Source organism: Macaca mulatta, chromosome 16, assembly GCF_049350105.2.
Source record: "Macaca mulatta isolate MMU2019108-1 chromosome 16, T2T-MMU8v2.0, whole genome shotgun sequence".
In the NCBI taxonomy this organism is placed as follows: Eukaryota; Metazoa; Chordata; class Mammalia; order Primates; family Cercopithecidae; genus Macaca; species Macaca mulatta.
The window spans coordinates 86366214-86393586 of record NC_133421.1 but is presented as its reverse complement, the minus strand read 5'-3'; the positions used below and the strand labels follow the sequence as shown (position 1 = coordinate 86393586).

At 54.8% G+C, this 27373-nt stretch overlaps 1 protein-coding gene and 1 long non-coding RNA gene across 7 annotated transcripts in view; one reads left to right on the top strand and one right to left on the bottom strand.

Moving 5' to 3' along the window:
* The window catches only part of ST6GALNAC1 (ST6 N-acetylgalactosaminide alpha-2,6-sialyltransferase 1), a 56202-nt gene extending 36647 nt beyond the window's left edge, over nucleotides 1–19555 (top strand). For 3 of the 6 annotated variants that reach the window (XM_077972968.1, XM_015120448.3, XM_077972970.1), the window contains 8 exons: nucleotides 6616–7315; nucleotides 8387–8555; nucleotides 8740–8911; nucleotides 17550–17688; nucleotides 17922–18025; nucleotides 18219–18308; nucleotides 18396–18495; nucleotides 18787–19555. In XM_077972968.1, coding sequence (XP_077829094.1) covers nucleotides 6616–7315; nucleotides 8387–8555; nucleotides 8740–8911; nucleotides 17550–17688; nucleotides 17922–18025; nucleotides 18219–18308; nucleotides 18396–18495; nucleotides 18787–18984 — 1672 coding nt within the window. In that variant the 3' untranslated portion in view covers nucleotides 18985–19555. Of the gene's footprint in view, nucleotides 1–6615; nucleotides 7316–7413; nucleotides 7534–8386; nucleotides 8556–8739; nucleotides 8912–17549; nucleotides 17689–17921; nucleotides 18026–18218; nucleotides 18309–18395; nucleotides 18496–18786 lie in introns of all 6 variants that reach the window. The other 3 variants (XM_077972967.1, XM_077972966.1, XM_077972969.1) reach the window with 2 other exon arrangements.
* Nucleotides 1–27373, bottom strand: part of LOC100426884 (uncharacterized) — a 110073-nt gene that overhangs the window by 28660 nt on the left and 54040 nt on the right. The gene's annotated exons all lie outside the window — the stretch shown is intronic.

Here is a 27373-nt window from a genome sequence, read left to right as displayed (position 1 = left end):
AAGTAATAAAGTCCTTCCCTCATAACTTCTCCAAGATTGATCTGTTTCACTACATCTTGAACGTGGAACCGAATCTTAACTGCTGGGGGCATGGGAGTGGGGTGGAGAGGGAAACAATTAAATAACATTTCAAAATATTATATAATTATATTCAAACGCATGACAGGCATAGAAAAGGGATCCAGCTGTTCATGCCCTGAGGTACTAACAAGAGATTCTTTGAAGGGACTGGGATAATAGGAGGTTGCTATCCTTTCATGTTTGAAAGCAGCTTCTGTTTGTTCCGTAATAAGCACACATTGCTTTTATAAAAATAAAAATAATTCATAAAAGTTCACTTCTGAAGACTCAGGAGAGAAAGACTCAGCTTAGGTAACCCCTCCATACCAAAGTATCCCCCCGAGCAGAACTGCCTCCCTAGGCTGTCACCACAGCCTCGCATATCTATGACTAATATCATCATACTGATGACACTTTAAGGCAGCTCATTATACTCATGTCTGTTTCTCTTATAGACTGTGAGCCTCTTAACACCAGTGACCATTGCTTTTTTAACTTTAATATCTAGCAGATACCTCTGCATGCCTGACATGCATGGCTACTCAATGAATATTGCAGAATAAACATTGCATTGTGTTTTCAAACTCTCGTAGAACTTTCCATAAGGTGTCTCATTTAGTTAGTTTGTTGTTGTTGTTGTTGTTTTGAGACAGAGTCTCTCTTTGCTGTCCAGACTGGAGTGCAGTGGTGCGATCTCTGCTCACTGCAACCTCCACCTCCCAGGCTCAAGCAATTCTCCTGCCTCAGCCTCCTGAGTAGCTGGGATGACAGGCATGCACCACCACACCCAGCTTATGTTTGTATTTTTAGTAGAGACAGGGTTTCACTGTGTTGGCCAGGCTGGTCTCGAATTCCTGACCTCAAGTGATCTGCCTGCTTCAGCCTCCCAAAGTGCTGGGATTACAGGCATGAGCCACCACGCCTGACCTGTTTGTGTATTTTACAGGCAGAGGACATCTAACTTTCAAACCAGCTGACTGGCATTCTGGCCCACAGTGAGTTCAGCTAGGTGAAGGGCATCTCTTAGAATGCTGGGGACCCATCTGTTCAGGGGGAGCACTGGAAGGTGGATCCAGCCACTGAAGTATGATGAGCAGCAACTGACTCATTTTTCCTGTTTTCTCTCAAGTCTCAGAACATAACATCCCCACTAGGATCTCACCACTAAGACTGAGGTGGCTGAAAACCACCACACAGGCTTTGATTTCAAAAAAGAACACTCAGAATACAAGAGAATATGGATTTCTGCCATTTTTTCCAGTATACAAAGAGAATTGAGGCAATCATATAGCTTTTAGTCACAGAAGCAGCATATAGACACATCCAAAGTCAAAGTAAAGTTGTAAAAGTAAAGCATTCATTTGCTTTTAGAAAACTTTCAGGATTTTCCAAGGAAAATAAACTTTGGAGTTTGTTTTTTGTTTTTGTTTTTTTGAGACAGAGTCTTGCTGTGTCACTCAGGCTGGAGTGCAGTGGTGCAATCTCAGCTCACTGCAACCTCTGCCTCCTGAGTTCAAGTGATTCTCCTGCCTCAGCCTCCCAAGTAGCTAGGTTTACAGGTGCCCACCACCATGCCCAGCTAATTTTTATATTTTTAGTAGAGACGGGGTTTCACCATGTTGGCCAGGCTGGTCTCGAACTCCTGACTTCAGGTGATCCGCCTCCCCGCCTTGGCCTCCCAAAGTGCTGGGACTACAGGTGTGAGTCTCCACACCCAGCCAACTTTGGAGTTTGAAAAGAAAAGCAGAATATGGCTGGTTTCTATTTCACATGAGACAGGAGACCCTGAGCGCTGATCAAACACCAAAAGGGGGCTGGAATAGCCTCCGTGGATACCAGGGAGTCCTGGAAACTCCAGGCCCGGCTAACAACATGGGGCACAGGAGGCAGGAGCAGTTGAAGGTAGAGAGCTCCGCAGCAGGGAGTGGAGAGAGACAGAGGGCAGAGCGAAGGGATGGTTTGTCTTCCTTTCAAGGAGAAGCAGCAACAAAGCTGTGGGAACCAAATATGAAACCTGGAAGAGGAAAGCTTGCCCAGCCTGGGGGCCTGAGATAAAATGAGGACAAAGTTGATGGTGGGGACTGAGAGAGACCCCAGGAGTTAGGGACGTGAACAGAGGCGAATCTGTGTGACCAGCCATTCGCCACATACCAGGCGCAACTCACCTGCAGCCACTTCCGGTCTCCGTGCCATAGAAGGCGGGAGCCCAAGTGCAAAATTATTTAGAGAATCAAAGGAATCTTTTCAGCTCTTTTCTTATCCTCCATAAAATAATCTTCTACTCCTACTGGCTTTATTAGTCAGTGACCTTTGATTGTGGTATTTTTTTCAAATTTCAGTTTCAGCCTCTTCAATATCCTAGTCAACTTCAACATTTCTATGTTATCTCTTGTACTATATTCTTGGAAAATACCGCTCTCTGGCCAATAGGTGTGTCATGGCTGCAGGCATAAATGAACTTTGAACCTTTTGCCACATCTTCACTTCCAGGTATTTCCAGGTAAGGAAATGCCTATCTCAACACCCACACCCCTTGGTGATGTGCACTTAAGAATATAGAAGGTAGCTGGGCCTGGTGGCGCATGCACCTGTAGTCCCAGCTACTCAGGAGGCCAAGGCAGGAGACTCATTTGAGCCCGGGAGGTCGAGGCTGCAATGAGCTGTGAACACGCCACTGCCCTCCAGCCTAGGCAACAGAGACTCAGTCTCAAAAAAAAAAAAGGAAAAAATATATATACAGAGAGGGAGGAGGTTGCCAAATAATTATTTTCCTGTTTCTTTGTGCAATTCTTGTTCATGATAAATCGATTGATTATTATTACTATTTGAGATGGAGTTTCACTCTTGTTGCCCAGGCTGGAATGCAATGGCATGATCTCGGCTCACCGCAACCTCCGCCTCCCACGTTCAAGCAATTCTCCGGCCTCAGCCTCCCAAGTAGCTGGGATTACAGGCATGTGCCACCATGTCCAGCTAATTTTGTATTTTTAGTAGAGACGGTGTTTCTCCATGCTGGTCAGGCTGGTCTCAAACTCCCCACCTCACGTGATCCACCCACCTTGGCCTCCCAAAGTGCTGGGATTACAGGTGTGAGCCACCATGCCTGGCCATTATTATTATTTTTTAATTGAGACAGAGTCTTGCTCTGTCGCCCAGGCTGGAGTGCAATAGCACAATCTCGACTCATTGCAACCTCTGCTGCCCAGTGTGCCTCAGCCTCCCAAGTAGCTGGGACTACAGGTGTGTGCCACCACGCCTGACTAATTTTTTTTGTATTTTTAGTAGAGACGGGGCTTCACCATGTTGGCCAGGCTGGTCTTGAACTCCTGACCTCAGGTGATCTGCCCGCCTCGGCCTCCCAAAATGCTGGCACTACAGGCATGAGCCACCTCACCCAGCCAATAAATTCATTTATTAAAGTACATTTTATATTTTTACTTCCCCAGTAGATTACGATTATGCAGGTAAGTTGCTTTTTGCTTGGGTATGATCCATGATTAATTTTCCTGTGCCTCCGGACTAGAAGTCATTAATGGAAAAAAGCCTTCCCACACCCCAGCCTAGCTCACAGGGTCAGACCACACAGGGCCGAACACGTTGAATACAGGGCACTCAGCATATGCACACAATTTGAGCATTTAGTAAATACCATGCATGAGAATAAGGAAATGCCTCTCTCAACACCCCAGCCCTAGCAATCAGAGGTGTATTTAATTATAGGGAATTAAATGAAACTTAATTACATAATTTTGTCACTACCTGGGTTATTGCTGTGACTTCCTGCAAAACCCGAACGAGTCACCAATCAATTGTGGATTTGTGGTGGAAGAGGGCTTCCAGGAGTCACTGCGCCATTCCTGCCGCCAGACAGGGCTCCAGAGAGGAGTGCCTTACCTCTTCAGGGTCACTTTGACCACTAAGCAGATGGCCAGCTGTCCGTGCTATGTGGCTTGAGATGTGTGATGTCAAAAACTACCCCCTGCCTCCTCATGTCTCCCCGCCACAGCCAAGTTAAGGGGCCTGCCAGCCAGGCAGCTACGTCCATGAAAATGTTCGAGATAGGGAAAATGTCGTTCAGCAGAATTCCTCTCTGCAGAGTGCTGCCGGAGTTTGGAAGGGAAGTTTCCATAGGCTTCTTGAGGTTGGGGATTGGGAAATGAATCTACCAAGAGGCTTTGCTGGGTAACAAGAGCTGTTTGTTAAACCGAGTGAACAGCTTGGATTTTGCTGAATGGCCCAAGCGAGCTTGGGGCTTACACTGAGTAGTCAGACCAAGAGGAGTGGCAAGCCTCACACCCGCCCGCCCACAGCACTCAGACCTTCTACCAGGCAAATGTGGAATGAATTGATCAAGAATGTGTTCTTCACTCACTCAGGTTTTTCACTCTGTGTTGAGTGGCATTCTTTCAGAATGGATACTTTGGGGGTGTCTTCCCAGTTCATGAACCAATAACCCCCTCTTCCTCTTAAAAGTGTCCTCCTCCCATGCACAGAGTGAGCCCCAGAATGTCACATAGTATGTGACCAAGACTCCTGGAAAGGGATGGAGATAGGACCCAAGGGGGCCACAGTCTTCTCCTGCAAGAGTGAAAAATTGGGAGCAAAGAGAGTCCACAGTCTCCAGCACAGGTGTTATGGGATGGCAATCTTCCCCCAGCCCGTGGGCTGGAGAGCAGAGGAGACCTGTCTGCAGAGACAGAAAGAAAGAGAAGAAGAAAGCTGATTCAGAGGGAGAGGTGAGATGGAGATAAAGTCTTAGAGAGAGATTCCTGGTTCCAAGCCCTCCCAGAGGCTCAACTACTTCCTGCTCTTGGGTTCCTTAAAACACTTTCTATTCTTATAATAAATTTTTCCTTTTCTTTTTCTTAGTTGAAACTGAAAAATACAGAAAGAATTAGGGTTTGAAGCCCATTAGCCTTTTTGGGATGCTCCATATCTCAGTCCAACCCTGCCCTGAGGCCCATCTCTCCTTTCTGGTCAGAAATCTCTCTCATCCAAGCTACTTCTCTGAGTCATATAACAAAGGCAGAGGCATTTTCTAAGCAAGTCCAGTTAAAAATGTGTGTGTTTAGGCCAGATGCGGTGTCTCACGCCTGTAATACCAACACTCTGGTAGGCCAAGGCCAGAGGATCACTTGAGGTGAGGAATTTGAGACCAGCCTGGGCAACACAGTGAGACCCAGTCTCTAAAAACACAGACGCGCACACGCGCACACACACCGCCCCCGCCCCGCCTCCACATACACACAGATTAGCTGGGCATGGTGGTGCATGCCTGTAGTCCCAGCTACTTGAGAGGCTGAGGCCAGAGGATCGCTTGAGCCCAGGAGTTTGAGGCTGCAGTAAGCTATGATGTGCTACTGCACTCCAACCTGGGTGACAGAGAAAGACCCTGTCTCTTAAAGAAAAAAAAAAAGGTTGGGGGCGGTGGCTCGCACCTGTAAAATACCAGCACTTTGGGAGGCCGAAGAGGGCAGATCATGAGATCAAGAGATCAAGACCATTCTGGCCAACATGGTGAAACCCCATCTCTACTAAAAATACAAAAAGAAAATTAGCCAAGCATGGTGGCATGCGCCTGTAATCCCAGCTACTCGGAAGGCTAAGGCTGGGGAATTGTTTGAACCAGAGAGGTGGAGGGTGCAGTGAGCTGAGATCGCGTCACTGCACTCCAGCTTGGGCGACAGAACCAGACTCCATCTCAAAAAAAAAAGGTGTTTCAAGGAGGAAGGATCCCTGGGAGGTAAGGAGGAAGAACTGTCAGCTGTCAGCCCTTTCCTAACACCCCTGGGAAATTTAGGCTTCAGTTTCAAGGTCAGAATAGAGATTGCCCCCACTGGAAACCCTGAATAAATGTGTTGCTCTGAGGCTGAGAAAGGCTGGAAATACCAGCCAGGGTCAGCTGCAGCTCAGGCGGGGAGGCCCTAATGGAGGAAGGGCTCGCCTAGGTAATCATCCTGCTTCCAATATTGCCTTGGCCGGCCCTGCGTTTCTCCAGTGATCAACAACTTTTGTTTCCTGCCTTAAATAACAATAATCGTGTATTACATAGGTCCAAGGTCTGTGCCTTATTCAAATTTGTGTTCCCAGTGCCTGCACAGCACACTGCACAGAATAGACATTTAGTAAACGTTTGTTGGATAAGATGCTCTCCTGTATGTCCTACGTACGTATCTCAAATTCTATTCCGCTTTTGTCTGAATCTATTTTCTGGCCGGGCGCAGTGGCTCACACCTGTCATCCCAATACTTTGGGAGGCCAAGGCAGGTTGATCACTGGGCAGGTCAGGAGTTTGAGATCAGCCTGGCCAATTTGGTGAAACCCCCATCTCTACTAAAAATACAAAAATTAGCCAGGCTGGTGGCAGGCTACTCGGGACAGGAGAATCACTTGAATCCAGGAGATGGAGGTTGCAGTGAGCTGAGATTGCACTACTGCACTCCAGCCTGGATGACACAGCAAGACTCTGTCTCAAAAAAAAAAAAAAAAACTACTTATGCTTCTGACCTGTTTCCACAATCTTCAGCCTTCATCAAAGGTTATCTCTGTCCCTAGGCATCAACGCACAGAGAACATTAAAGAAAGGTCTCCACAGTCCCTGGCAAAGCCTAAGTCCCAGGCACCCGCAAGAGCAAGGAGGACAACCATCTATGCAGAGCCAGTGCCAGAGAACAATACCCTCAACATGCAAACCCAGCCCAAAGCCCACACCACCGGAGACACAGGAAAGGAGGCCAACCAGACACCACCGGAGGAGCAGGACAAGGCGCCCGACGCAGCACAGACGGCAGCATGGAAGAGCCCAGAAAAAGAGAAAACCACAGTGAACACACTGTCACCCAGAGGGCAAGAAGCAGGGATGGCCTCTGGCAGGACAGAGGCACAGTCATGGAAGAGCCAGGACACAAAGACGACCCAAGGAAATGGGGGCCAGACCAGGAAGCTGACGGCCACCAGGACGGTGTCGGTGAAGCACCAGGGCAAAGCGGTGACCACGGCCAAGACGCTCATTCCCAAAAGTCGGCCGCTTATGCTGGCCCCCACAGGAGCAGTGTCAACAAGGACAAGACAGAAAGGACTGACCACGGCAGTCATCCCACCCAAGGAGAAGAAAGCTCAGGTCACCCCACCCCCTGCCCCTTTCCAGAGCCCCACAACGCACAGAAACCAAAGCCTGAAGGCTGCCAACTTCAAGTCTGAGCCTCGGTGGGATTTTGAGGAAAAATACAGCTTCGAAATAGGAGGCCTTCAGACGGTGAGTTTTTGCCATCACCCCTTCCCTCTGACTCCCATGCCCACCCTCTCCTCAGCTCCTGGGCTCTGCTTCTAGATTTGGGCTTGTCCTGCCCCAAGCTCATTATGAGGCAGAGCTCAGCCCTACAAGACTCTGCCCCACCCATCCTTCCAATGATGGCCACAATGGGGGAGAGGAGCAGCAGGCCCCGGACCCCTGGTGTGAACGGCATAAGCGGGGTGAGTGAGATGGGACCTGCCCTGGAGCTCCTGAGGCCTGGAGGTCACCCATCTGGGGTAACAGAGTGTGATCTACTCTGGGGCTTGGCCCCTGAATCCCCATCCTCTCGCAGGGGCTGCAGGGGAGGGACTCACAGACAAGGATACCCCAAGCTCACGCCCAGCTCTGGCCTCCAGGAATGCCTTGTCTTCCCTGCAAAGCCAATTCCACAGCCTTCACTCTCTCCCAACCCTAAGGAAACAGTCTGACTTAACCACACCCGCCCACATGGTCCTTCTCACCTGTCCTTGCACAGAGGGGCAGTATCCAAAATGTGTATGTTGCTGGGTATACGCCTGCAGTCCCAGCTACTCAGGAGGCTGAGGCAGGAGGGTCACTTGAGGTTAAAGTGAGCTATGATGGTACCACTGCACTCCAGCCTGGGCAACAGAGTGAGACCCTGCCGCGAAGAAGGAATGATCAACGGAAGGAAGGAAGGAAGGGAGGGAGGCAGGGAGGGAGGGAGGGAGGGAGAAGGCCCACAAAATGCACACATTTATACACATATGACTGCAAGCATGGCCCTGACAGCACACCGGACACATGCCACATTCCCAAGATGCGGCCCCTCTCACACTTACAAAAGTGCATTTGCCTTGACGGCTGAGAACACCCATTTTCCAGAACCCTCAGGACCAAAATGAGCCCAGACAGTGGGGAGGGAGGGTGAGCAGACCCTCAGAACAGGATGGAAGAGGTAGCAGAGGCTGTGCCTTCCAAACTGGGAGCCCCAGCCCTTCTTGCAGTGGTGCAGCTCCCGGCCGGTGGCCTTTCTGAGTCTCTCCCTTCCTGGCTTCATCCTCCTACATATAGACTTGCCCTGACTCCGTGAAGATCAAAGCCTCCAGGTCGCTGTGGCTCCAGAAACTCTTTCTGCCCAACCTTACTCTCTTCCTGGACTCCAGACACTTCAACCGGAGTGAGTGGGACCGCCTGGAACACTTTGCACCACCCTTTGGCTTCATGGAGCTCAACTACTCCTGTGAGTCCTCACCCCAGGGGAGGGTGTGCAGTAGGCCGGGGCAGAGGGCAGAGGGCAGAGGGCAGAGGGCAGCTGGCTTTCTGGTCCGCCTCTTCCCTGGGGTTGGCCAGACCTGGGAGGAATGAAGGGTCAGACTCTTGTCCCTCCCAGGGCTCTGAATACAGCACCCCCACTCTTGTTCCAGTGGTGCAGAAGGTCGTGACACGCTTCCCTCCAGTGCCCCAGCAGCAGCTGCTCCTGGCCAGCCTCCCTGCTGGGAGCCGCCGGTGCATCACCTGTGCCGTGGTGGGCAATGGGGGCATCCTGAACAACTCCCACATGGGCCAGGAGATAGACAGTCATGACTACGTGTTCCGGTAAGCTGTCCCCACCCAAGCTCCCCTCTCCTGCCCCTCTCCTGCCCCTCTCCTGCCCCTCTCCTGCCCCTCTCCTGCTCCTCTCCTGCCCCTCTCCTGCCCCTCTCCTGCCCCTCCCCTGCCCCTCTCCTGCCCCTCTCCAGCCCCTCTCCTTCTCCTCTCCTGCCCCTCTCCTGCCCCTCTCCTGCCCCTCTCCAGCCCCTCTCCTGCCCCTCTCCTGCCCCTCTCCAGCCCCTCTCCTGCCCCCTCCTGCTCCTCTCCTGCCCCTCTCCAGCCCCTCTCCTGCCCCTCTCCAGCCCCTCTCCTGCCCCTCTCCAGCCCCTCTCCTGCCCCTCTCCTGCCCCTCTCCAGCCCCTCTCCAGCCCCTCCCCTGCCCCTCCCCTGCCCCTCTCCAGCCCCTCTCCAGCTCCTCTCCAGCTCCTCTCCTGCCCCTCTCCTGCTCCTCTCCTGCCCCTCTCCTGCCCCTCTCCTGCTCCTCTCCTGCTCCTCTCCTGCCCCTCTCCAGCCCCTCTCCTGCTCCTCTCCTGCTCCTCTCCTGCCCCTCTCCTGCTCCTCTCCAGCCCCTCTCCAGCCCCTCTCCTGCTCCTCTCCAGCCCCTCTCCTGCTCCTCTCCAGCCCCTCTCCAGCTCCTCTCCTGCTCCTCTCCAGCCCCTCTCCAGCCCCTCTCCTGCTCCTCTCCAGCTCCTCTCCTGCTCCTCTCCTGCCCCTCTCCTGCTCCTCTCCTGCTCCTCTCCAGCCCCTCTCCAGCTCCTCTCCTGCTCCTCTCCAGCCCCTCTCCAGCCCCTCTCCTGCTCCTCTCCTGCTCCTCTCCAGCCCCTCTCCAGCCCCTCTCCAGCCCCTCTCCAGCCCCTCTCCTGCTCCTCTCCAGCCCCTCTCCTGCTCCTCTCCTGCTCCTCTCCTGCTCCTCTCCTGCTCCTCTCCAGCCCCTCTCCTGCCCCTCTCCAGCCCCTCTCCTGCTCCTCTCCTGCCCCTCTCCTGCCCCTCTCCAGCCCCTCTCCTGCTCCTCTCCTGCCCCTCTCCTGCTCCTCTCCTGCTCCTCTCCTGCTCCTCTCCAGCCCCTCTCCTGCCCCTCTCCAGCCCCTCTCCTGCTCCTCTCCAGCCCCTCTCCTGCTCCTCTCCTGCTCCTCTCCTGCCCCTCTCCTGCCCCTCTCCAGCCCCTCTCCTGCTCCTCTCCAGCCCCTCTCCTGCCCCTCTCCAGCCCCTCTCCTGCTCCTCTCCTGCCCCTCTCCTGCTCCTCTCCTGCTCCTCTCCTGCTCCTCTCCAGCCCCTCTCCTGCTCCTCTCCAGCCCCTCTCCTGCTCCTCTCCAGCCCCTCTCCTGCTCCTCTCCAGCCCCTCTCCTGCTCCTCTCCTGCCCCTCTCCTGCTCCTCTCCTGCCCCTCTCCTGCTCCTCTCCAGCTCCTCTCCTGCTCCTCTCCTGCCCCTCTCCAGCCCCTCTCCTGCTCCTCTCCAGCCCCTCTCCTGCTCCTCTCCTGCCCCTCTCCTGCTCCTCTCCAGCTCCTCTCCTGCTCCTCTCCTGCTCCTCTCCAGCCCCTCTCCTGCCCCTCTCCAGCCCCTCTCCTGCTCCTCTCCAGCCCCTCTCCTGCTCCTCTCCTGCTCCTCTCCTGCTCCTCTCCTGCTCCTCTCCAGCCCCTCTCCTTCTCCTCTCCTGCTCCTCTCCTGCCCCTCTCCAGCCCCTCTCCTGCTCCTCTCCTGCCCCTCTCCAGCCCCTCTCCAGCCCCTCTCCTGCTCCTCTCCTGCCCCTCTCCAGCCCCTCTCCTGCTCCTCTCCTGCTCCTCTCCTGCCCCTCTCCTGCTCCTCTCCAGCTCCTCTCCTGCTCCTCTCCTGCTCCTCTCCTGCCCCTCTCCTGCTCCTCTCCTGCTCCTCTCCTGCCCCTCTCCTGCCCCTCTCCTGCTCCTCTCCTGCTCCTCTCCTGCTCCTCTCCAGCCCCTCTCCTGCTCCTCTCCAGCCCCTCTCCAGCTCCTCTCCTGCTCCTCTCCAGCCCCTCTCCAGCTCCTCTCCAGCCCCTCTCCTGCTCCTCTCCTGCTCCTCTCCTGCCCCTCTCCTGCTCCTCTCCTGCTCCTCTCCAGCCCCTCTCCTGCTCCTCTCCAGCTCCTCTCCAGCCCCTCTCCTGCCCCTCTCCTGCTCCTCTCCTGCTCCTCTCCTGCTCCTCTCCAGCCCCTCTCCTGCTCCTCTCCTGCTCCTCTCCAGCCCCTCTCCAGCTCCTCTCCAGCCCCTCTCCTGCTCCTCTCCTGCTCCTCTCCAGCCCCTCTCCAGCCCCTCTCCAGCCCCTCTCCTGCTCCTCTCCAGCCCCTCTCCAGCCCCTCTCCAGCTCCTCTCCTGCCCCTCTCCTGCCCCTCTCCTGCCCCTCTCCAGCTCCTCTCCTGCCCCTCTCCTGCCCCTCTCCTGCCCCTCTCCTGCCCCTCTCCAGCCCCTCTCCAGCCCCTCTCCAGCCCCTCTCCTGCTCCTCTCCAGCCCCTCTCCTGCCCCTCTCCTGCTCCTCTCCAGCCCCTCTCCTGCCCCTCTCCTGCTCCTCTCCTGCTCCTCTCCAGCTCCTCTCCAGCTCCTCTCCAGCCCCTCTCCAGCCCCTCTCCTGCTCCTCTCCTGCCCCTCTCCTGCCCCTCTCCTGCTCCTCTCCTGCTCCTCTCCTGCCCCTCTCCTGCTCCTCTCCTGCTCCTCTCCTGCCCCTCTCCTGCCCCTCTCCTGCTCCTCTCCTGCCCCTCTCCTGCCCCTCTCCTGCTCCTCTCCTGCCCCTCTCCTGCCCCTCTCCTGCCCCTCTCCTGCCCCTCTCCTGCCCCTCTCCTGCCCCTCTCCAGCCCCTCTCCTGCCCCTCTCCTGCCCCTCTCCTGCCCCTCTCCTGCTCCTCTCCAGCCCCTCTCCTGCTCCTCTCCTGCCCCTCTCCTGCCCCTCTCCTGCTCCTCTCCTGCCCCTCTCCAGCCCCTCTCCAGCTCCTCTCCTGCTCCTCTCCTGCCCCTCTCCAGCTCCTCTCCTGCCCCTCTCCTGCTCCTCTCCTGCTCCTCTCCTGCCCCTCTCCTGCTCCTCTCCTGCTCCTCTCCTGCCCCTCTCCTGCCCCTCTCCTGCTCCTCTCCTGCTCCTCTCCTGCTCCTCTCCAGCCCCTCTCCTGCTCCTCTCCAGCCCCTCTCCAGCTCCTCTCCTGCTCCTCTCCAGCCCCTCTCCAGCTCCTCTCCAGCCCCTCTCCTGCTCCTCTCCTGCTCCTCTCCTGCCCCTCTCCTGCTCCTCTCCTGCTCCTCTCCAGCCCCTCTCCAGCTCCTCTCCAGCCCCTCTCCTGCTCCTCTCCTGCCCCTCTCCTGCTCCTCTCCTGCTCCTCTCCTGCTCCTCTCCAGCCCCTCTCCTGCTCCTCTCCTGCTCCTCTCCAGCCCCTCTCCAGCTCCTCTCCAGCCCCTCTCCTGCTCCTCTCCTGCTCCTCTCCAGCCCCTCTCCAGCCCCTCTCCAGCCCCTCTCCTGCTCCTCTCCAGCCCCTCTCCAGCCCCTCTCCAGCTCCTCTCCTGCCCCTCTCCTGCCCCTCTCCTGCCCCTCTCCAGCTCCTCTCCTGCCCCTCTCCTGCCCCTCTCCTGCCCCTCTCCTGCCCCTCTCCAGCCCCTCTCCAGCCCCTCTCCAGCCCCTCTCCTGCTCCTCTCCAGCCCCTCTCCTGCCCCTCTCCTGCTCCTCTCCAGCCCCTCTCCTGCCCCTCTCCTGCTCCTCTCCTGCTCCTCTCCAGCCCCTCTCCTGCCCCTCTCCAGCTCCTCTCCAGCTCCTCTCCAGCCCCTCTCCAGCTCCTCTCCTGCTCCTCTCCAGCTCCTCTCCTGCTCCTCCCCTGCTCCTCTCCTGCTCCTCCCCTGCTCCTCTCCTGCTCCTCTCCTGCTCCTCTCCAGCTCCTCTCCTGCTCCTCTCCTGCTCCTCCCCTGCTCCTCTCCTGCTCCTCTCCAGCCCCTCTCCTGCTCCTCTCCAGCTCCTCCCCTGCTCCTCTCCTGCTCCTCTCCAGCTCCTCCCCTGCTCCTCTCCTGCTCCTCTCCAGCCCCTCTCCAGCTCCTCTCCTGCTCCTCTCCAGCTCCTCTCCTGCTCCTCCCCTGCTCCTCTCCTGCTCCTCTCCTGCTCCTCTCCTGCTCCTCTCCAGCCCCTCTCCAGCCCCTCTCCTGCCCCTCTCCAGCTCCTCTCCTGCTCCTCTCCAGCCCCTCTCCTGCTCCTCTCCAGCTCCTCTCCAGCCCCTCTCCTGCCCCTCTCCAGCTCCTCTCCTGCTCCTCTCCAGCCCCTCTCCTGCTCCTCTCCAGCCCCTCTCCAGCCCCTCTCCTGCTCCTCTCCTGCTCCTCCCCTGCTCCTCTCCAGCCCCTCTCCAGCCCCTCTCCTGCCCCTCTCCTGCTCCTCTCCAGCCCCTCTCCTGCTCCTCTCCAGCCCCTCTCCAGCCCCTCTCCTGCTCCTCTCCTGCTCCTCCCCTGCTCCTCTCCTGCTCCTCCCCTGCTCCTCTCCTGCTCCTCCCCTGCTCCTCTCCAGCTCCTCTCCTGCTCCTCTCCTGCTCCTCTCCTGCTCCTCCCCTGCTCCTCTCCTGCTCCTCTCCAGCCCCTCTCCTGCTCCTCTCCTGCTCCTCTCCTGCCCCTCTCCTGCCCCTCTCCAGCCCCTCTCCTGCCCCTCTCCAGCCCCTCTCCAGCCCCTCTCCTGCCCCTCTCCAGCCCCTCTCCTGCCCCTCTCCTGCCCCTCTCCTGCCCCTCTCCAGCCCCTCTCCTGCCCCTCTCCAGCCCCTCTCCAGCCCCTCTCCTGCCCCTCTCCAGCCCCTCTCCTGCCCCTCTCCAGCCCCTCTCCAGCCCCTCTCCTGCCCCTCTCCTGCCCCTCTCCAGCCCCTCTCCTGCCCCTCTCCTGCCCCTCTCCTGCCCCTCTCCTGCCCCTCTCCTGCCCCTCTCCTGCTCCTCTCCTGCTCCTCCCCTGCTCCTCTCCTGCCCCTCTCCTGCCCCTCTCCTGCCCCTCTCCTGCCCCTCTCCAGCCCCTCCCCTGCCCCTCTCCTGCCCCTCTCCAGCTCCTCTCCTGCTCCTCTCCTGCTCCTCTCCAGCCCCTCTCCTGCTCCTCTCCAGCTCCTCTCCTGCTCCTCTCCAGCTCCTCTCCAGCTCCTCTCCTGCTCCTCTCCAGCTCCTCTCCTGCTCCTCTCCAGCTCCTCTCCTGCTCCTCTCCAGCCCCTCTCCTGCTCCTCTCCAGCTCCTCTCCTGCTCCTCCCCTGCTCCTCTCCTGCTCCTCCCCTGCTCCTCTCCTGCTCCTCCCCTGCTCCTCTCCTGCTCCTCTCCAGCTCCTCTCCTGCTCCTCTCCTGCTCCTCCCCTGCTCCTCTCCTGCTCCTCTCCAGCCCCTCTCCTGCCCCTCTCCTGCCCCTCTCCTGCTCCTCTCCAGCCCCTCTCCTGCTCCTCTCCTGCTCCTCCCCTGCTCCTCTCCTGCTCCTCCCCTGCTCCTCTCCTGCTCCTCTCCAGCTCCTCTCCTGCTCCTCTCCTGCTCCTCCCCTGCTCCTCTCCTGCTCCTCTCCAGCCCCTCCCCTGCTCCTCTCCTGCTCCTCTCCAGCTCCTCTCCTGCTCCTCTCCAGCCCCTCTCCTGCTCCTCTCCTGCTCCTCTCCAGCCCCTCTCCTGCTCCTCTCCAGCCCCTCTCCTGCTCCTCTCCTGCTCCTCTCCTGCTCCTCTCCTGCTCCTCTCCAGCCCCTCTCCAGCCCCTCTCCTGCTCCTCTCCTGCCCCTCTCCTGCCCCTCTCCAGCCCCTCTCCAGCCCCTCTCCAGCCCCTCTCCTGCTCCTCTCCAGCCCCTCTCCTGCCCCTCTCCTGCTCCTCTCCTGCTCCTCTCCAGCTCCTCTCCAGCTCCTCTCCAGCCCCTCTCCTGCCCCTCTCCTGCTCCTCTCCTGCTCCTCTCCAGCTCCTCTCCAGCTCCTCTCCAGCCCCTCTCCAGCTCCTCTCCTGCTCCTCTCCAGCTCCTCTCCTGCTCCTCCCCTGCTCCTCTCCTGCTCCTCCCCTGCTCCTCTCCTGCTCCTCTCCTGCTCCTCTCCAGCTCCTCTCCTGCTCCTCTCCTGCTCCTCCCCTGCTCCTCTCCTGCTCCTCTCCAGCCCCTCTCCTGCTCCTCTCCAGCTCCTCCCCTGCTCCTCTCCTGCTCCTCTCCAGCTCCTCCCCTGCTCCTCTCCTGCTCCTCTCCAGCCCCTCTCCAGCTCCTCTCCTGCTCCTCTCCAGCTCCTCTCCTGCTCCTCCCCTGCTCCTCTCCTGCTCCTCTCCTGCTCCTCTCCTGCTCCTCTCCAGCCCCTCTCCAGCCCCTCTCCTGCCCCTCTCCAGCTCCTCTCCTGCTCCTCTCCAGCCCCTCTCCTGCTCCTCTCCAGCTCCTCTCCAGCCCCTCTCCTGCCCCTCTCCAGCTCCTCTCCTGCTCCTCTCCAGCCCCTCTCCAGCCCCTCTCCTGCTCCTCTCCTGCTCCTCCCCTGCTCCTCTCCAGCCCCTCTCCAGCCCCTCTCCTGCTCCTCTCCAGCCCCTCTCCTGCTCCTCTCCAGCCCCTCTCCAGCCCCTCTCCTGCTCCTCTCCTGCTCCTCTCCTGCTCCTCCCCTGCTCCTCTCCTGCTCCTCCCCTGCTCCTCTCCAGCCCCTCTCCTGCTCCTCTCCTGCTCCTCTCCTGCCCCTCTCCTGCCCCTCTCCAGCCCCTCTCCTGCCCCTCTCCAGCCCCTCTCCAGCCCCTCTCCTGCCCCTCTCCAGCCCCTCTCCTGCCCCTCTCCTGCCCCTCTCCTGCCCCTCTCCAGCCCCTCTCCTGCCCCTCTCCAGCCCCTCTCCAGCCCCTCTCCAGCCCCTCTCCTGCCCCTCTCCAGCCCCTCTCCTGCCCCTCTCCAGCCCCTCTCCAGCCCCTCTCCTGCCCCTCTCCTGCCCCTCTCCAGCCCCTCTCCTGCCCCTCTCCTGCCCCTCTCCTGCCCCTCTCCAGCCCCTCTCCTGCCCCTCTCCTGCCCCTCTCCTGCCCCTCTCCTGCCCCTCTCCTGCCCCTCTCCTGCCCCTCTCCTGCCCCTCTCCTGCTCCTCCCCTGCTCCTCTCCTGCCCCTCTCCTGCCCCTCTCCTGCCCCTCTCCTGCCCCTCTCCAGCCCCTCTCCTGCCCCTCCCCTGCCCCTCTCCTGCCCCTCTCCAGCTCCTCTCCTGCTCCTCTCCTGCTCCTCTCCAGCCCCTCTCCTGCTCCTCTCCAGCTCCTCTCCTGCTCCTCTCCAGCTCCTCTCCAGCTCCTCTCCTGCTCCTCTCCAGCTCCTCTCCTGCTCCTCTCCAGCTCCTCTCCTGCTCCTCTCCAGCCCCTCTCCTGCTCCTCTCCAGCTCCTCTCCTGCTCCTCCCCTGCTCCTCTCCTGCTCCTCCCCTGCTCCTCTCCTGCTCCTCCCCTGCTCCTCTCCTGCTCCTCTCCTGCTCCTCTCCAGCTCCTCTCCTGCTCCTCTCCTGCTCCTCTCCAGCCCCTCTCCTGCTCCTCTCCTGCTCCTCTCCTGCTCCTCTCCAGCTCCTCTCCTGCTCCTCTCCTGCTCCTCTCCAGCCCCTCTCCTGCTCCTCTCCTGCTCCTCTCCAGCCCCTCTCCTGCTCCTCTCCTGCTCCTCTCCTGCTCCTCTCCAGCCCCTCTCCTGCTCCTCTCCTGCTCCTCTCCTGCTCCTCTCCAGCCCCTCTCCTGCTCCTCTCCAGCCCCTCTCCAGCCCCTCTCCTGCTCCTCTCCTGCTCCTCTCCTGCTCCTCTCCAGCCCCTCTCCTGCTCCTCTCCTGCTCCTCTCCTGCTCCTCTCCTGCTCCTCTCCAGCCCCTCTCCAGCCCCTCTCCTGCTCCTCTCCTGCTCCTCTCCTGCTCCTCTCCTGCTCCTCTCCTGCTCCTCTCCAGCCCCTCTCCTGCTCCTCTCCAGCTCCTCTCCTGCTCCTCTCCAGCTCCTCTCCAGCTCCTCTCCTGCTCCTCTCCAGCTCCTCTCCTGCTCCTCTCCAGCTCCTCTCCTGCTCCTCTCCAGCCCCTCTCCTGCTCCTCTCCAGCTCCTCTCCTGCTCCTCCCCTGCTCCTCTCCTGCTCCTCCCCTGCTCCTCTCCTGCTCCTCCCCTGCTCCTCTCCTGCTCCTCTCCTGCTCCTCTCCAGCTCCTCTCCTGCTCCTCTCCTGCTCCTCTCCAGCCCCTCTCCTGCTCCTCTCCTGCTCCTCTCCTGCTCCTCTCCAGCTCCTCTCCTGCTCCTCTCCTGCTCCTCTCCAGCCCCTCTCCTGCTCCTCTCCTGCTCCTCTCCAGCCCCTCTCCTGCTCCTCTCCTGCTCCTCTCCTGCTCCTCTCCAGCCCCTCTCCTGCTCCTCTCCTGCTCCTCTCCTGCTCCTCTCCAGCCCCTCTCCTGCTCCTCTCCAGCCCCTCTCCAGCCCCTCTCCTGCTCCTCTCCTGCTCCTCTCCTGCTCCTCTCCAGCCCCTCTCCTGCTCCTCTCCTGCTCCTCTCCTGCTCCTCTCCTGCTCCTCTCCAGCCCCTCTCCAGCCCCTCTCCTGCTCCTCTCCTGCCCCTCTCCTGCAGACAGGGACTCTTCTGAGAGACCCCTAGGATGTTCCATGGCTGCATCTGGAAGGTGGAATTCCTGGGCTCTCCAGAGAATTTCAGCACGTAACTGCTACCTCCCCCATTTCTCCTTCCTTTCCCCATCCACCTACACAAATCTCCCTCCTCTGCTCACCTGTTCCATCTGATTGTATCTTTCTGCACAGATTGAGCGGAGCTCTCATTAAAGGCTACGAACAGGATGTGGGGACTCGGACATCCTTCTACGGCTTTACTGCCTTCTCCCTGACCCAGTCACTCCTTATATTGGGCAATCGGGGTTTCAAGAACGTGCCTCTCGGGAAGGTGAGCAAAGAGGAAGGAGCCTGGCCACAGCCAGACTCTGGATGAGGGAGCGCACAGGGGAGAAGCGAGACGAGAGGCTTTCCTCCGGATGGAGTCTGCATGAAAGGGCAGGAGTGGGGAGGACAGTGAGACCAGTCCAGGGGAGAGCAAGTGGGCAGCTGGAGTCAGAGCTGGGCCCCAGCTGGTTGTCCTGAGGCAGGACTTTTGGGCCACTCCCTGTCCTTGGTCCTCAGGACGTCCGCTACTTGCACTTCCTGGAAGGCACCCGGGACTATGAGTGGCTGGAAGCGCTGCTTATGAACCAGACGGTGACGTCAAAAAACCTTTTCTGGTTCAGGTACCCATTTTCCTCCCGCCCTCCCCTTATCCCAGGCTGAGTCATGTCGTGAGTGGCTCTAAAGGGTTGGACAGGTGGGGACAGCCTTAGCTATCACCTGGAGATGGGATACCAGTCATGCTCATGACCCTGACTTGGCCCACCCCAGGCCAGGTAAGGGAGCTGGGTCTGAATGGCGCCTTCCTAACCACAGGCACAGACCCCAGGAAGCTTTTCGGGAAGCCCTGCACATGGACAGGTACCTGTTGCTGCACCCAGACTTTCTCCGATACATGAAGAACAGGTTAGAGCAGAAAGCACATGACACGTAGCCCAGGTCCCTGTTATCCTTGCAGCCTCCTGACAGTTGGGGGCTTGGGGCATTTCACAGGTTTCTGAGGTCTAAGACCCTGGATGGTGCCCACTGGAGGATATACCGCCCCACCACTGGGGCCCTCCTGCTGCTCACTGCCCTTCAGCTCTGTGACCAGGTAAGGCTCCACTGCAGCTACAGAAATACCTGAAGAAACAGCTCTGGGGCTATTCCTGGGCCTGCTCAGCACAGGACAATGGATGGGCTGGGCGCACAGCCCTGGTGGGAAGGAGGGTGGGCATGAGTATGGGTGCATGCAGTTATGTGTGCGTGTCCAGGGACCTGCACCCAGACCCCTAGGGATGGTGCCGGGGAAAAGAGCCCCCACCCCTCAACACAGAATTAGCCATGAGAAGAAGCCTGGGCGACAGCAGCTACAAGCCCTGTTTCTCCTCCAACCTTGATGTAGGTGAGTGCCTATGGCTTCATCACCGAGGGCCACGAGCGCTTTTCTGATCACTACTATGATACATCATGGAAGCGGCTGATCTTTTACATAAATCATGACTTCAAGCTGGAGAGAGAAGTCTGGAAGCGGCTACACGATGAAGGGATAATCTGGCTATACCAGCGTCCCGGTCCTGGAACTACCAAAGCCAAGAACTGACTGGGGCCTGGGCTGCTGTGGTCTCCTTGCCGGCTCCAAGACACAGGATACAGTGGGACTCTTGAGACTCTTTGATCATTTCCCAGGGCTCAGACCAAGCTCCAAGCCCTTCAGGAGTTCCAAGGGAACACAGCTCTCTCAAGATGGCAGATGGCTAAGTAAGAGTCTGAAGTTCTTCAGTACACGGCTGTCGGTCCTGGTGGAGATTCCTGAGGCCAGGGATTTTTAACGGGATGGGGTGATGAGTGGTGGATACCACAATTCCTGGTGAAAAACACTCTTCCAGCCCAAAAGCTTCTTGATGCAGAGAAAAGAGCCTGGATTTACAGAAACATATAGATCTAGTTTGAATTCCAGATCGAGTTTGCAGTTGTGAAATCTTGAAGGTATTACTTAACTTCACTACAGATTGTCTAGAAGACCTTTCTAGGGGTTATCTGATTCTAGAAGGGTCTATACCTGTCCTTGTCTTTAAGCTATTTGACAGCTCTACGTGTTGTAGAAAACTGATAATAATACAAATGATTGTTGTCCATGGAAATGCAAATAAATTTTGTACAGTGAAGATGCACCTTAGTTGTCACTCAGTGGATAGGGACCAGTTTTCCACGTGGTCCCTTTCATTCTTCTATTCTCCCCATTAACCTGCTTTCTTTCTCAAACCCCCACGACGAGAACTGAGCTAAGCCAAAGACATTTCAGTTCATCTTACCCTTTGAGCTCTATCTGCATGATTTGGACTCTGGAGCCTGGAAAAACCCCTAACAATTCTAAATAAAATAAAGTGGCCAAGCATGGTGGCCTGTAATCCCAGCACTTTGGAGGCCGAGGCAGGCAGATCACCTGAAGTCAGGAGTTTGAGACCAGCCTGGCCAATATGGCGAAACCCCATCTCTACTAAAAATACAAAAGTAAGCCGGGCGTGGTGGTGGGCGCCTGTAATCCCAGCTACTCGGGAGGCTGAGACAGGAGAATCACTTGAACCTAGGAGGCGGAGGTTGCAGTGAGCTGAGATTGCACCACTGCACTCCAGCCTGGGCGTCAGAGAGAGACTCCGTCTCAAAAAATAAAAAAAAAAAAATAATAATAACAAATAAATACATAAGCAAATAGAATAAAGGACCCTTGGTAGGAGAGGGGAAGCGAGACAGAGGAGCTACCCTTTAGACTTCATGGTAGAGGGGACCAATGGGACAGGGATTTGCTTTGCACTAAAAGGGTGCAGTGCCAGCTCCGGGCGGCAGGTGGCGGCAGCTCGGCGCCCTGTTGTTCGCGGGGCCCTGTCCTCCGCGGCACCCCAGGCTCCTTAGTTCTGCACACGGGTGGAAGGAAGCGCCACCCACGTGCAGAACTCCGCCACTGTGGCTTCTATACACCGAGAACCTTGGGATGGACAGAGCCGATTTGGCAGGGCGCTGATCGGGGGTGCGCTTGGGGATGAAGGGCCATTGGCGCCGCTGCCGCAGGTGCTTTCGCTCCGGCGCCTCCAAAGGAGGAGCTCGTGCGCGTGGGCCGGGCGGCGGTCAGCCTCTGCCCCGCAACCTGAAGGACGGAGCTGCGTGCGGGGCTGAGAGAGGTGCCGGCAGCGAGCGGAGAGTGAGCCGAAGACGCGAGGCTCTAACCATCAGGCCCAGGGGCGACAGGCCGGAGGGGGGACCGGACGGGGTCCGGGAGTTTGCAAGGGGTTGTGGGGAGGAGGAGCGGCTCTCTGCTGGCAGCTGAAGGTCGGATCCGCCCGGTTCGCCCCCTTCCCGGTGCCCTGCACCCTGCAAGAGGCGGGTGGGCCCCGGACCACCCCGGGGAGACCAGGCCAGGGGCGTTTGCAGCCTAACCACAGCTTCTCTGGTCTAAAGAGCAATAAATGCTTTTCCCCCACAAAGCTCTAGTCACAACGACTTTGACAGGGTGGACGCCACATCAGGTCAGAGCAGGAGAGAAAATGAGTAGCCACGGGCAGAGAGCCCCTTACCCCCATATTGGCCTCCTCAAATTTAAACTCAGGCTACCTAAACTTAAGGACTGAGCCTCACTGAGTGCTACTCCGGGTCCAAAGCGGAATACACTGATGGGTTAGCTCACTCTGCTAGTATAAGCCAATAGAATTAGAAAAGATAGGTCAATTAGAGGCATAAGAATTAGAAAAGAAGAGGAAAACTGTAATAGGCTACATATTATAGTAAGTTAGCAGGATATAAGATTAACATATGGAAATCAATAACTCATAAACATAAATAATAATCAAGTAGAGGATATAATGTAGAGAAAACCCATTTACAAGAGCAACAATGTCTGTATGAGGAAAACATTAAAACACTCCTGAAAGACACAGAAGTAGATCTGAATAAGCCAAGTCATCTTATGTTCTTGGAAAAGATGACTCAATATCATAAATATGTCAGTTCTCGGCAAGTTAATTAATAAACAATATAATTCCAATAAAATGCCAAAACATTTTTTCTAGAGCCTAAACTGATACACATATTCATATGGAGGATAAAAATGTAAGAAGAGCTAGGAATACCTGCGAAAGAAAAGCTATGAGACGTCTACCTCTACCAAATATTCAGACATACTATAAAGTCTCTATAATTAAAACAGTGTGGTACTGAAGCAGGAACAGACAGATCAGTGGAATGGAATAGAAGGTCCAGAAATAGACCCAAGCCCTGTGATTAACGGTGCTCAGATAGCCAGGTGGTCATTTAGAAAGAAATCAAACTAGGTCTGTAACTCCCATCAACAATTAAATTCCAGATGGTTCGGAGATCTAAATGTAAAAAAATGCAATGACAGAGGCCGAGGCAGGCGGATCACAAGGTCAGGAGTTCGAGACCAGCCTGGCCAATATGGTGAAACGCTATCTCTAATAAAAACACAAAAAATTAGCCAGGCCTGGTGGCACATGCCTGTAAACCCAGCTACTCAGGAGGCTGAGGCAGGAGAATCACTTGAACCCAGGAGGCGGAGGTTGCAGAGAGCAGAGATCGCAACATTGCACTCCAGCCTGGGTGACAGAGCAAGACTGTCTCAAAAAAAAAAAAAAAAAAAGAAAAGAAAAGAAAGAAAGAAATGACAAGAGTTCTAAGAATTCATAGGTAAGTAGCTCTTTGACCAGAATGTAAGAAAAAGATTTCTAATTAGGACTCACAATCCAAAGGCAATACAAGACTGGTAAATTTTACTACATAAAATTAATAAAATGGGCCAGGCACAGTGGCTCATGCCTATAATCCCAGCACTTTGGGAGGCCAAGGTGGGCGGATCATGAGGTCAAGAGATCGAGACCATCCTGGCCAACATGGTGAAACCCTATCTCTACTAAAAATACAGAAATTAGCCGGGCATGGTGGTGCATACCTGTAGTCCCAGCTACTCAGGAGCCTGAGGCAGGAGAATTGCTTGAACCCGGGAAGCCGAGGTTGCAGTAAGCCTAGATGCATTTCAGCCTGGTAACAGAGTGAGACTCCGTCTCAAAAAAAAAAAAAAGAACACTAATAAAATGTTGCATGATGAAAAAAATCACCATGAGGTCAAAAGACAAAAAGTGGGAGAAAATATTTGCCACATATATCATGGATAAAGGATATATACATATAGTAAAGGACTTTGAGGAAAATAGACCGAAAACCAAATAGAAAAATAGGCAAAAAAAATATGAACAGCAACTCCCCAAAAAAGATGTAAAAATGATTCTTAGACATGTGAAAAAAATGTTCAGTTTGATTCATAGTAAGAAATGCAGGCCAGGCGCAGTGGCTTACTCCTGTAATCCCAGGACTTTGGGAGGTTGAGGCAGGAGGCTCACTAGAGGCCAGGATTTCAAGACCAGCCTGGGCAACATAACAAGACCCCCGTCTCTATTAAACAAAAACAAAAACAAGGAAAAAAAAGAAAAGAAAACCTTTAAACAAATTAAATTTAGAAGATTTGTTGAGCAAAGAAACAATGAATCAGGCAGCACTCTGAACCAGTAAATGTTCAGAGAGCTCTACCCAGCGACCTGGGTAGGCAGTACTTATAGACAGAAAAGGGAAGTGATGTACAGAAACAGCTGGATCAGGCCGGGCGCAGTGGCTCATGCCGGTAATGCCAACACTTTGGGAGGCGCGGATCACCTGAGATCGAGAGTTCAAGGCCAGCCTGACCAACATGAAGAAACCCTGTCTCCACTAAAAATACAAAATTAGCCAGGCGTGATGGCACGTGCCTGTAATCCCAGCTACTCAGGAGGCTGAGGCAGGAGAATCGCTTGAACCCAAGGGGCAGAGGTTGCAGTGAGCCGAGATCGAGCCATTGCACTCCAGCCTGGGTGACAGACCAAGACTCTGTATAAAAAATTAAAATTAGGCCGGGCGCGGTGGCTCAAGCCTGTAATCCCAGCACTTTGGGAGGCCGAGGCGGGCGGATCACAAGGTCAGGAGATCGAGACCACAGTGAAACCCCGTCTCTACTAAAAATACAAAAAAAAATTAGCCGGGCGCGGTGGTGGGCGCCTGTAGTCCCAGCTACTCAGGAGGCTGAGGCAGCAGAATGGCGGGAACCCGGGAGGCGGAGCTTGCAGTGAGCCGAGATCGCGCCACTGCACTCCAGCCTGGGCAACAGCGTGAGACTCTGTCTCAAAAAAAAAAAAAAAAAAAAAAAAAAATTAAAATTAAAATTAAAAAAAATTTTAAAAACCCAACAATATTAAAACCTAATTCATAACCCCACAGAAGGGGCAAAACAATATTTCAATTATATATCCTCAGAATAAAGACAAAAAGCATAACAAACATTGAACTCTAGTTGGTGGGGAGGTTTGTTTTTCACACTGCTTTATAATTCTGAAGCCACTTTCAATGAATTGTAGGATTCTACAAATAAGAAAATATGTTAAGGAAAATGGGACTCCTGTGTCTCATTGTCAAAAAAAGTTACAATTATGGAAAGAGGCAAGACGATAATGAACAATGAACCCTCGGCGTTGGACTAGAATTGAAGGTATCAGTATGAACTTGTGGTTTTAGATCTAAGGAAGAAATCTATGGGTGGGGATCTGCCTATAAACATGCACACACGTATACATGTATTCCCTGGATCTGTCAAGGAATAGAGTCCAGAATCAACGAAACTCCGTTAACAGTGAGCACGTGTAATCTTGGGTTCCTAGATAGCATTCTTCACTATAAGCAACCAGGACTTCTTAGAGAGAAATGGCTGATTCCAGGGCTGGGGTAGGGAAGGTACAAAATGAACCTGGAACATTTTGTTGTTCTAGAAAGTAAGGAAGTGCTTAAAGAATGGGACACATCAAAAGAACACAGAAGTCAGCCTGAAGACGCTCCACTGGCTCAATACAAGATTATTTGAGAATGAAAATTGGTAATGATGGTAATGAATTTCAACACATTCAACAAATGGTAATCTAGGAGTCCATACTGATACAAATAAATACATACACACATACATAAGAAAGAAAATCTTTTTCTTTTGAGGCAGGATCTCACTCTGTCATCGAGACTGGAGTGCAGTGGCGTGATCTCAGCGCCCTGCAACCTCCACCTCCTAGGTTCAAGCAATCCTCCCACCTCAGCCTCCTGAGTAGCTGGGACTACAGGCGTGCACCACCAGGCCTGGCTAATTTTTTTTTTTTTTTTTTTTTTGAGATGGAGTCTTGCTCTGTCACCCAGGCTGGAGTGCAGTGGCATGATTTCAGCTCACTGCAACCTCCGCCTCCTGGGCTCAAGTGATTCTCCTGCCTCAGCTCCTGAGTAGTTGGGACTACAGGCGCCTGCCAACCCGCCTGGCTAATTTTTTTGTATTTTTTAGTAGAGACGGAGTTTCACTCTATTGCCCAGGCTGGTCTTGAACTCCTGGGCTCAAATGATCCACCCATCTCAGCCTCCCAAAGTGCTGGGATTACAGACATGAACCATTGTGCCCAGCCAAAAAATCTGTAGCTTTAAATGCAGTTCAAGATCAACCTAAAATTACATACACATTTTCCACGAATTATCTTCCCTATTGATAAACTGTTTTTTCTGTCCTCCAGATGGTTTCTACAATAAAGGGGAAGATTAAGGAATCTCTCTGAAACTGTCTGAAACATGACACACAAGTTGGCAAATTCATGTCCTGCCAGCCTGCCCCACACCCGCATTCTCCTCAACCCTTCTAGCTGTGTCTGCTTCTTCCCTACAAACATAGGAAGAAATAGAAGTCTGGAGGGAATAATAATAGCCGGATACCCCATACTGATGGCCTGATGAAACCACCTGCTTATTGTCTGACCCGCTTTTCATCCGTGAATACATACAAATGTGGCTCTGTTCATTAGCATTAAGCAACCAAGAACCGGGAAATCTTGGTTGCTAAAATCAAAGACCATGACAAGCTTTGCTGTTTGAAGTCACATTCGTGAGAATGGAACAAGCCATTCTTGCCCAGAGGATGGAACATCCCACTCTTGCCTCGGCAGCATACGGGTCCTTTGACACAGAGAAAAGCCCCAATCCCAACCCAGGGGCAGAGCTTCAGATAACCAGAATGAGCACAACATTCTACATTTTTCTTAACTATGTCAAACAAACAGGACTTTGAGTCAATTTTGAGGACCAGGCCTTCAACTCCAGTCTGAAGTTATTCATCCAGCAAATTTCTTTTTCTTTTATTCTTCTTCTTCTTTTTTTTTTTTTTCTTTTTGAGACAGGGTCTTGCTCTGTTGCCCAGGCTGGAGTGCAGTGGCATGATCACAGCTCACTGCAGCCTTGACCTCCTGGGCTCAAGTGACCCTCTCACCCCAGCCTCCTGAGCAGCTGAGATCACAGGTGCATGTCACGACACCTGATAATTTTTTAAAACTTTTTGTAGAGACAAGCTCTCACTATATTTGTTTTAAACCTATCAAATAACTGGTTCATTTACATTTTACCGCCATTCCATCCTTCCCCAAATCCTATAACCAATAACCACATGTCCCTTATTTTGCATGGGGAGGCAGCCCACAGTGCCTCTAGTGTGAACCAGTAACTCCCCTGCTAGAATAAGCTAATGAATCTAATTTGTGGACATATGGACATGTCCCCATGGTCTTTATCAGATGAGTTTGACCACATCACTGGAGAGAACTACCACAAGCCAAGACTCCAGATCTCTCCCATTCTCCTCCCAAACACTGTACGCAGCATGGCCTATGACTGTGGTGAAGGCACCGAGAGACTGAGGTTCCCCAAGAAATACAGTGTGGCAGGCCAGAGGATGCCACTCCAAAACACGCAGGCTTGTTCTGAAGCAGCAGGTCCAGAAAGCTCTGCCCACCCTGTTTGCCTAAAAGCAGGACAAGGCCCAGCGTGGTGGACCACACCTGTAATCCCAGCACTTAGGAAGGCCGAGGTGGGCGGATCGCCTGAGGTCAGGAGTCCGAGACCAGCCTGGCCAACATGGCGAAACCCCGTCTCTACTAAAAATACAAAAATTAGCTGGGCGTGGTTGCGGGTGCCTGTAATCCCAGCTACTCAGGAGGCTGAAGCAGAACTGCTTGAACCCGGGAGGCAGAGGTTACAGTGAGCCAATATTGTGCCACTGCACTCCAGCTTGGGTGACAAAGCAAGACTCTGTCTCAATAATAATAATATAATAATAATAATAATAATAATAATAAAAGCAGGACATCAATTTACAGAGACAGAAGCTATCCTGCTCCCCTTTCTACCACGGAGAGCAAAGCTGAAACACTGAGGACATCTTTGTGCTCTTGTGGGCCTGGAGCCAGCTCCAGAGGCATCCACAGGAACAGGCTTCCCCAACCAGTCTGCACCTGCCAGCTCTGTGCCTTCCCCAAGGGGCTGCCCCTCGACACCCAAAGTCCTCTTCCCTGGTAACTTCTCTAAAGATGTACTGTTCTCCAGCCGGGTGCAGTGGATCACACCTGTAATCCCAGTTCTTTGGGAGGCTGAGGCGGGTGGATCACGAGGTCAGGAGTTCGAGACCAGCCTAACCAACACGGTGAAACCCCATCTCTACTAAAAATGCAAAACTTAGCTAGGCATGGTGGCGGGCACTTGTAATCCCAGCTACTCAGCAGGCTGAGGCAGGAGAATCGCTTGAACCCGGGAGGTGGAGGTTGCAGTGAGCCGAGATCGCACCATTGCACTCCAGCCTGGCCAACAGAGTGAGACTTAGTCTCAAAAAAAAAAAAAAAAAAAAAAAAAAGATATACTGTTCTCTGTGGAAGATGCCACATGAGCTGGGATTCAAAGCCACTTCTTTGAGAACCAGGCACTCCCAAGGCGTCTCCCGTGCGCACAGGAAATGTGCATGTTGATGAACCTCTGTCTTTCTCTTGTTTTTGGGGATGTTGTTGTCGTTGTTTGAGACAGGGTCTTGCTCTTTCTCTTGTTTTTTTGGTTTG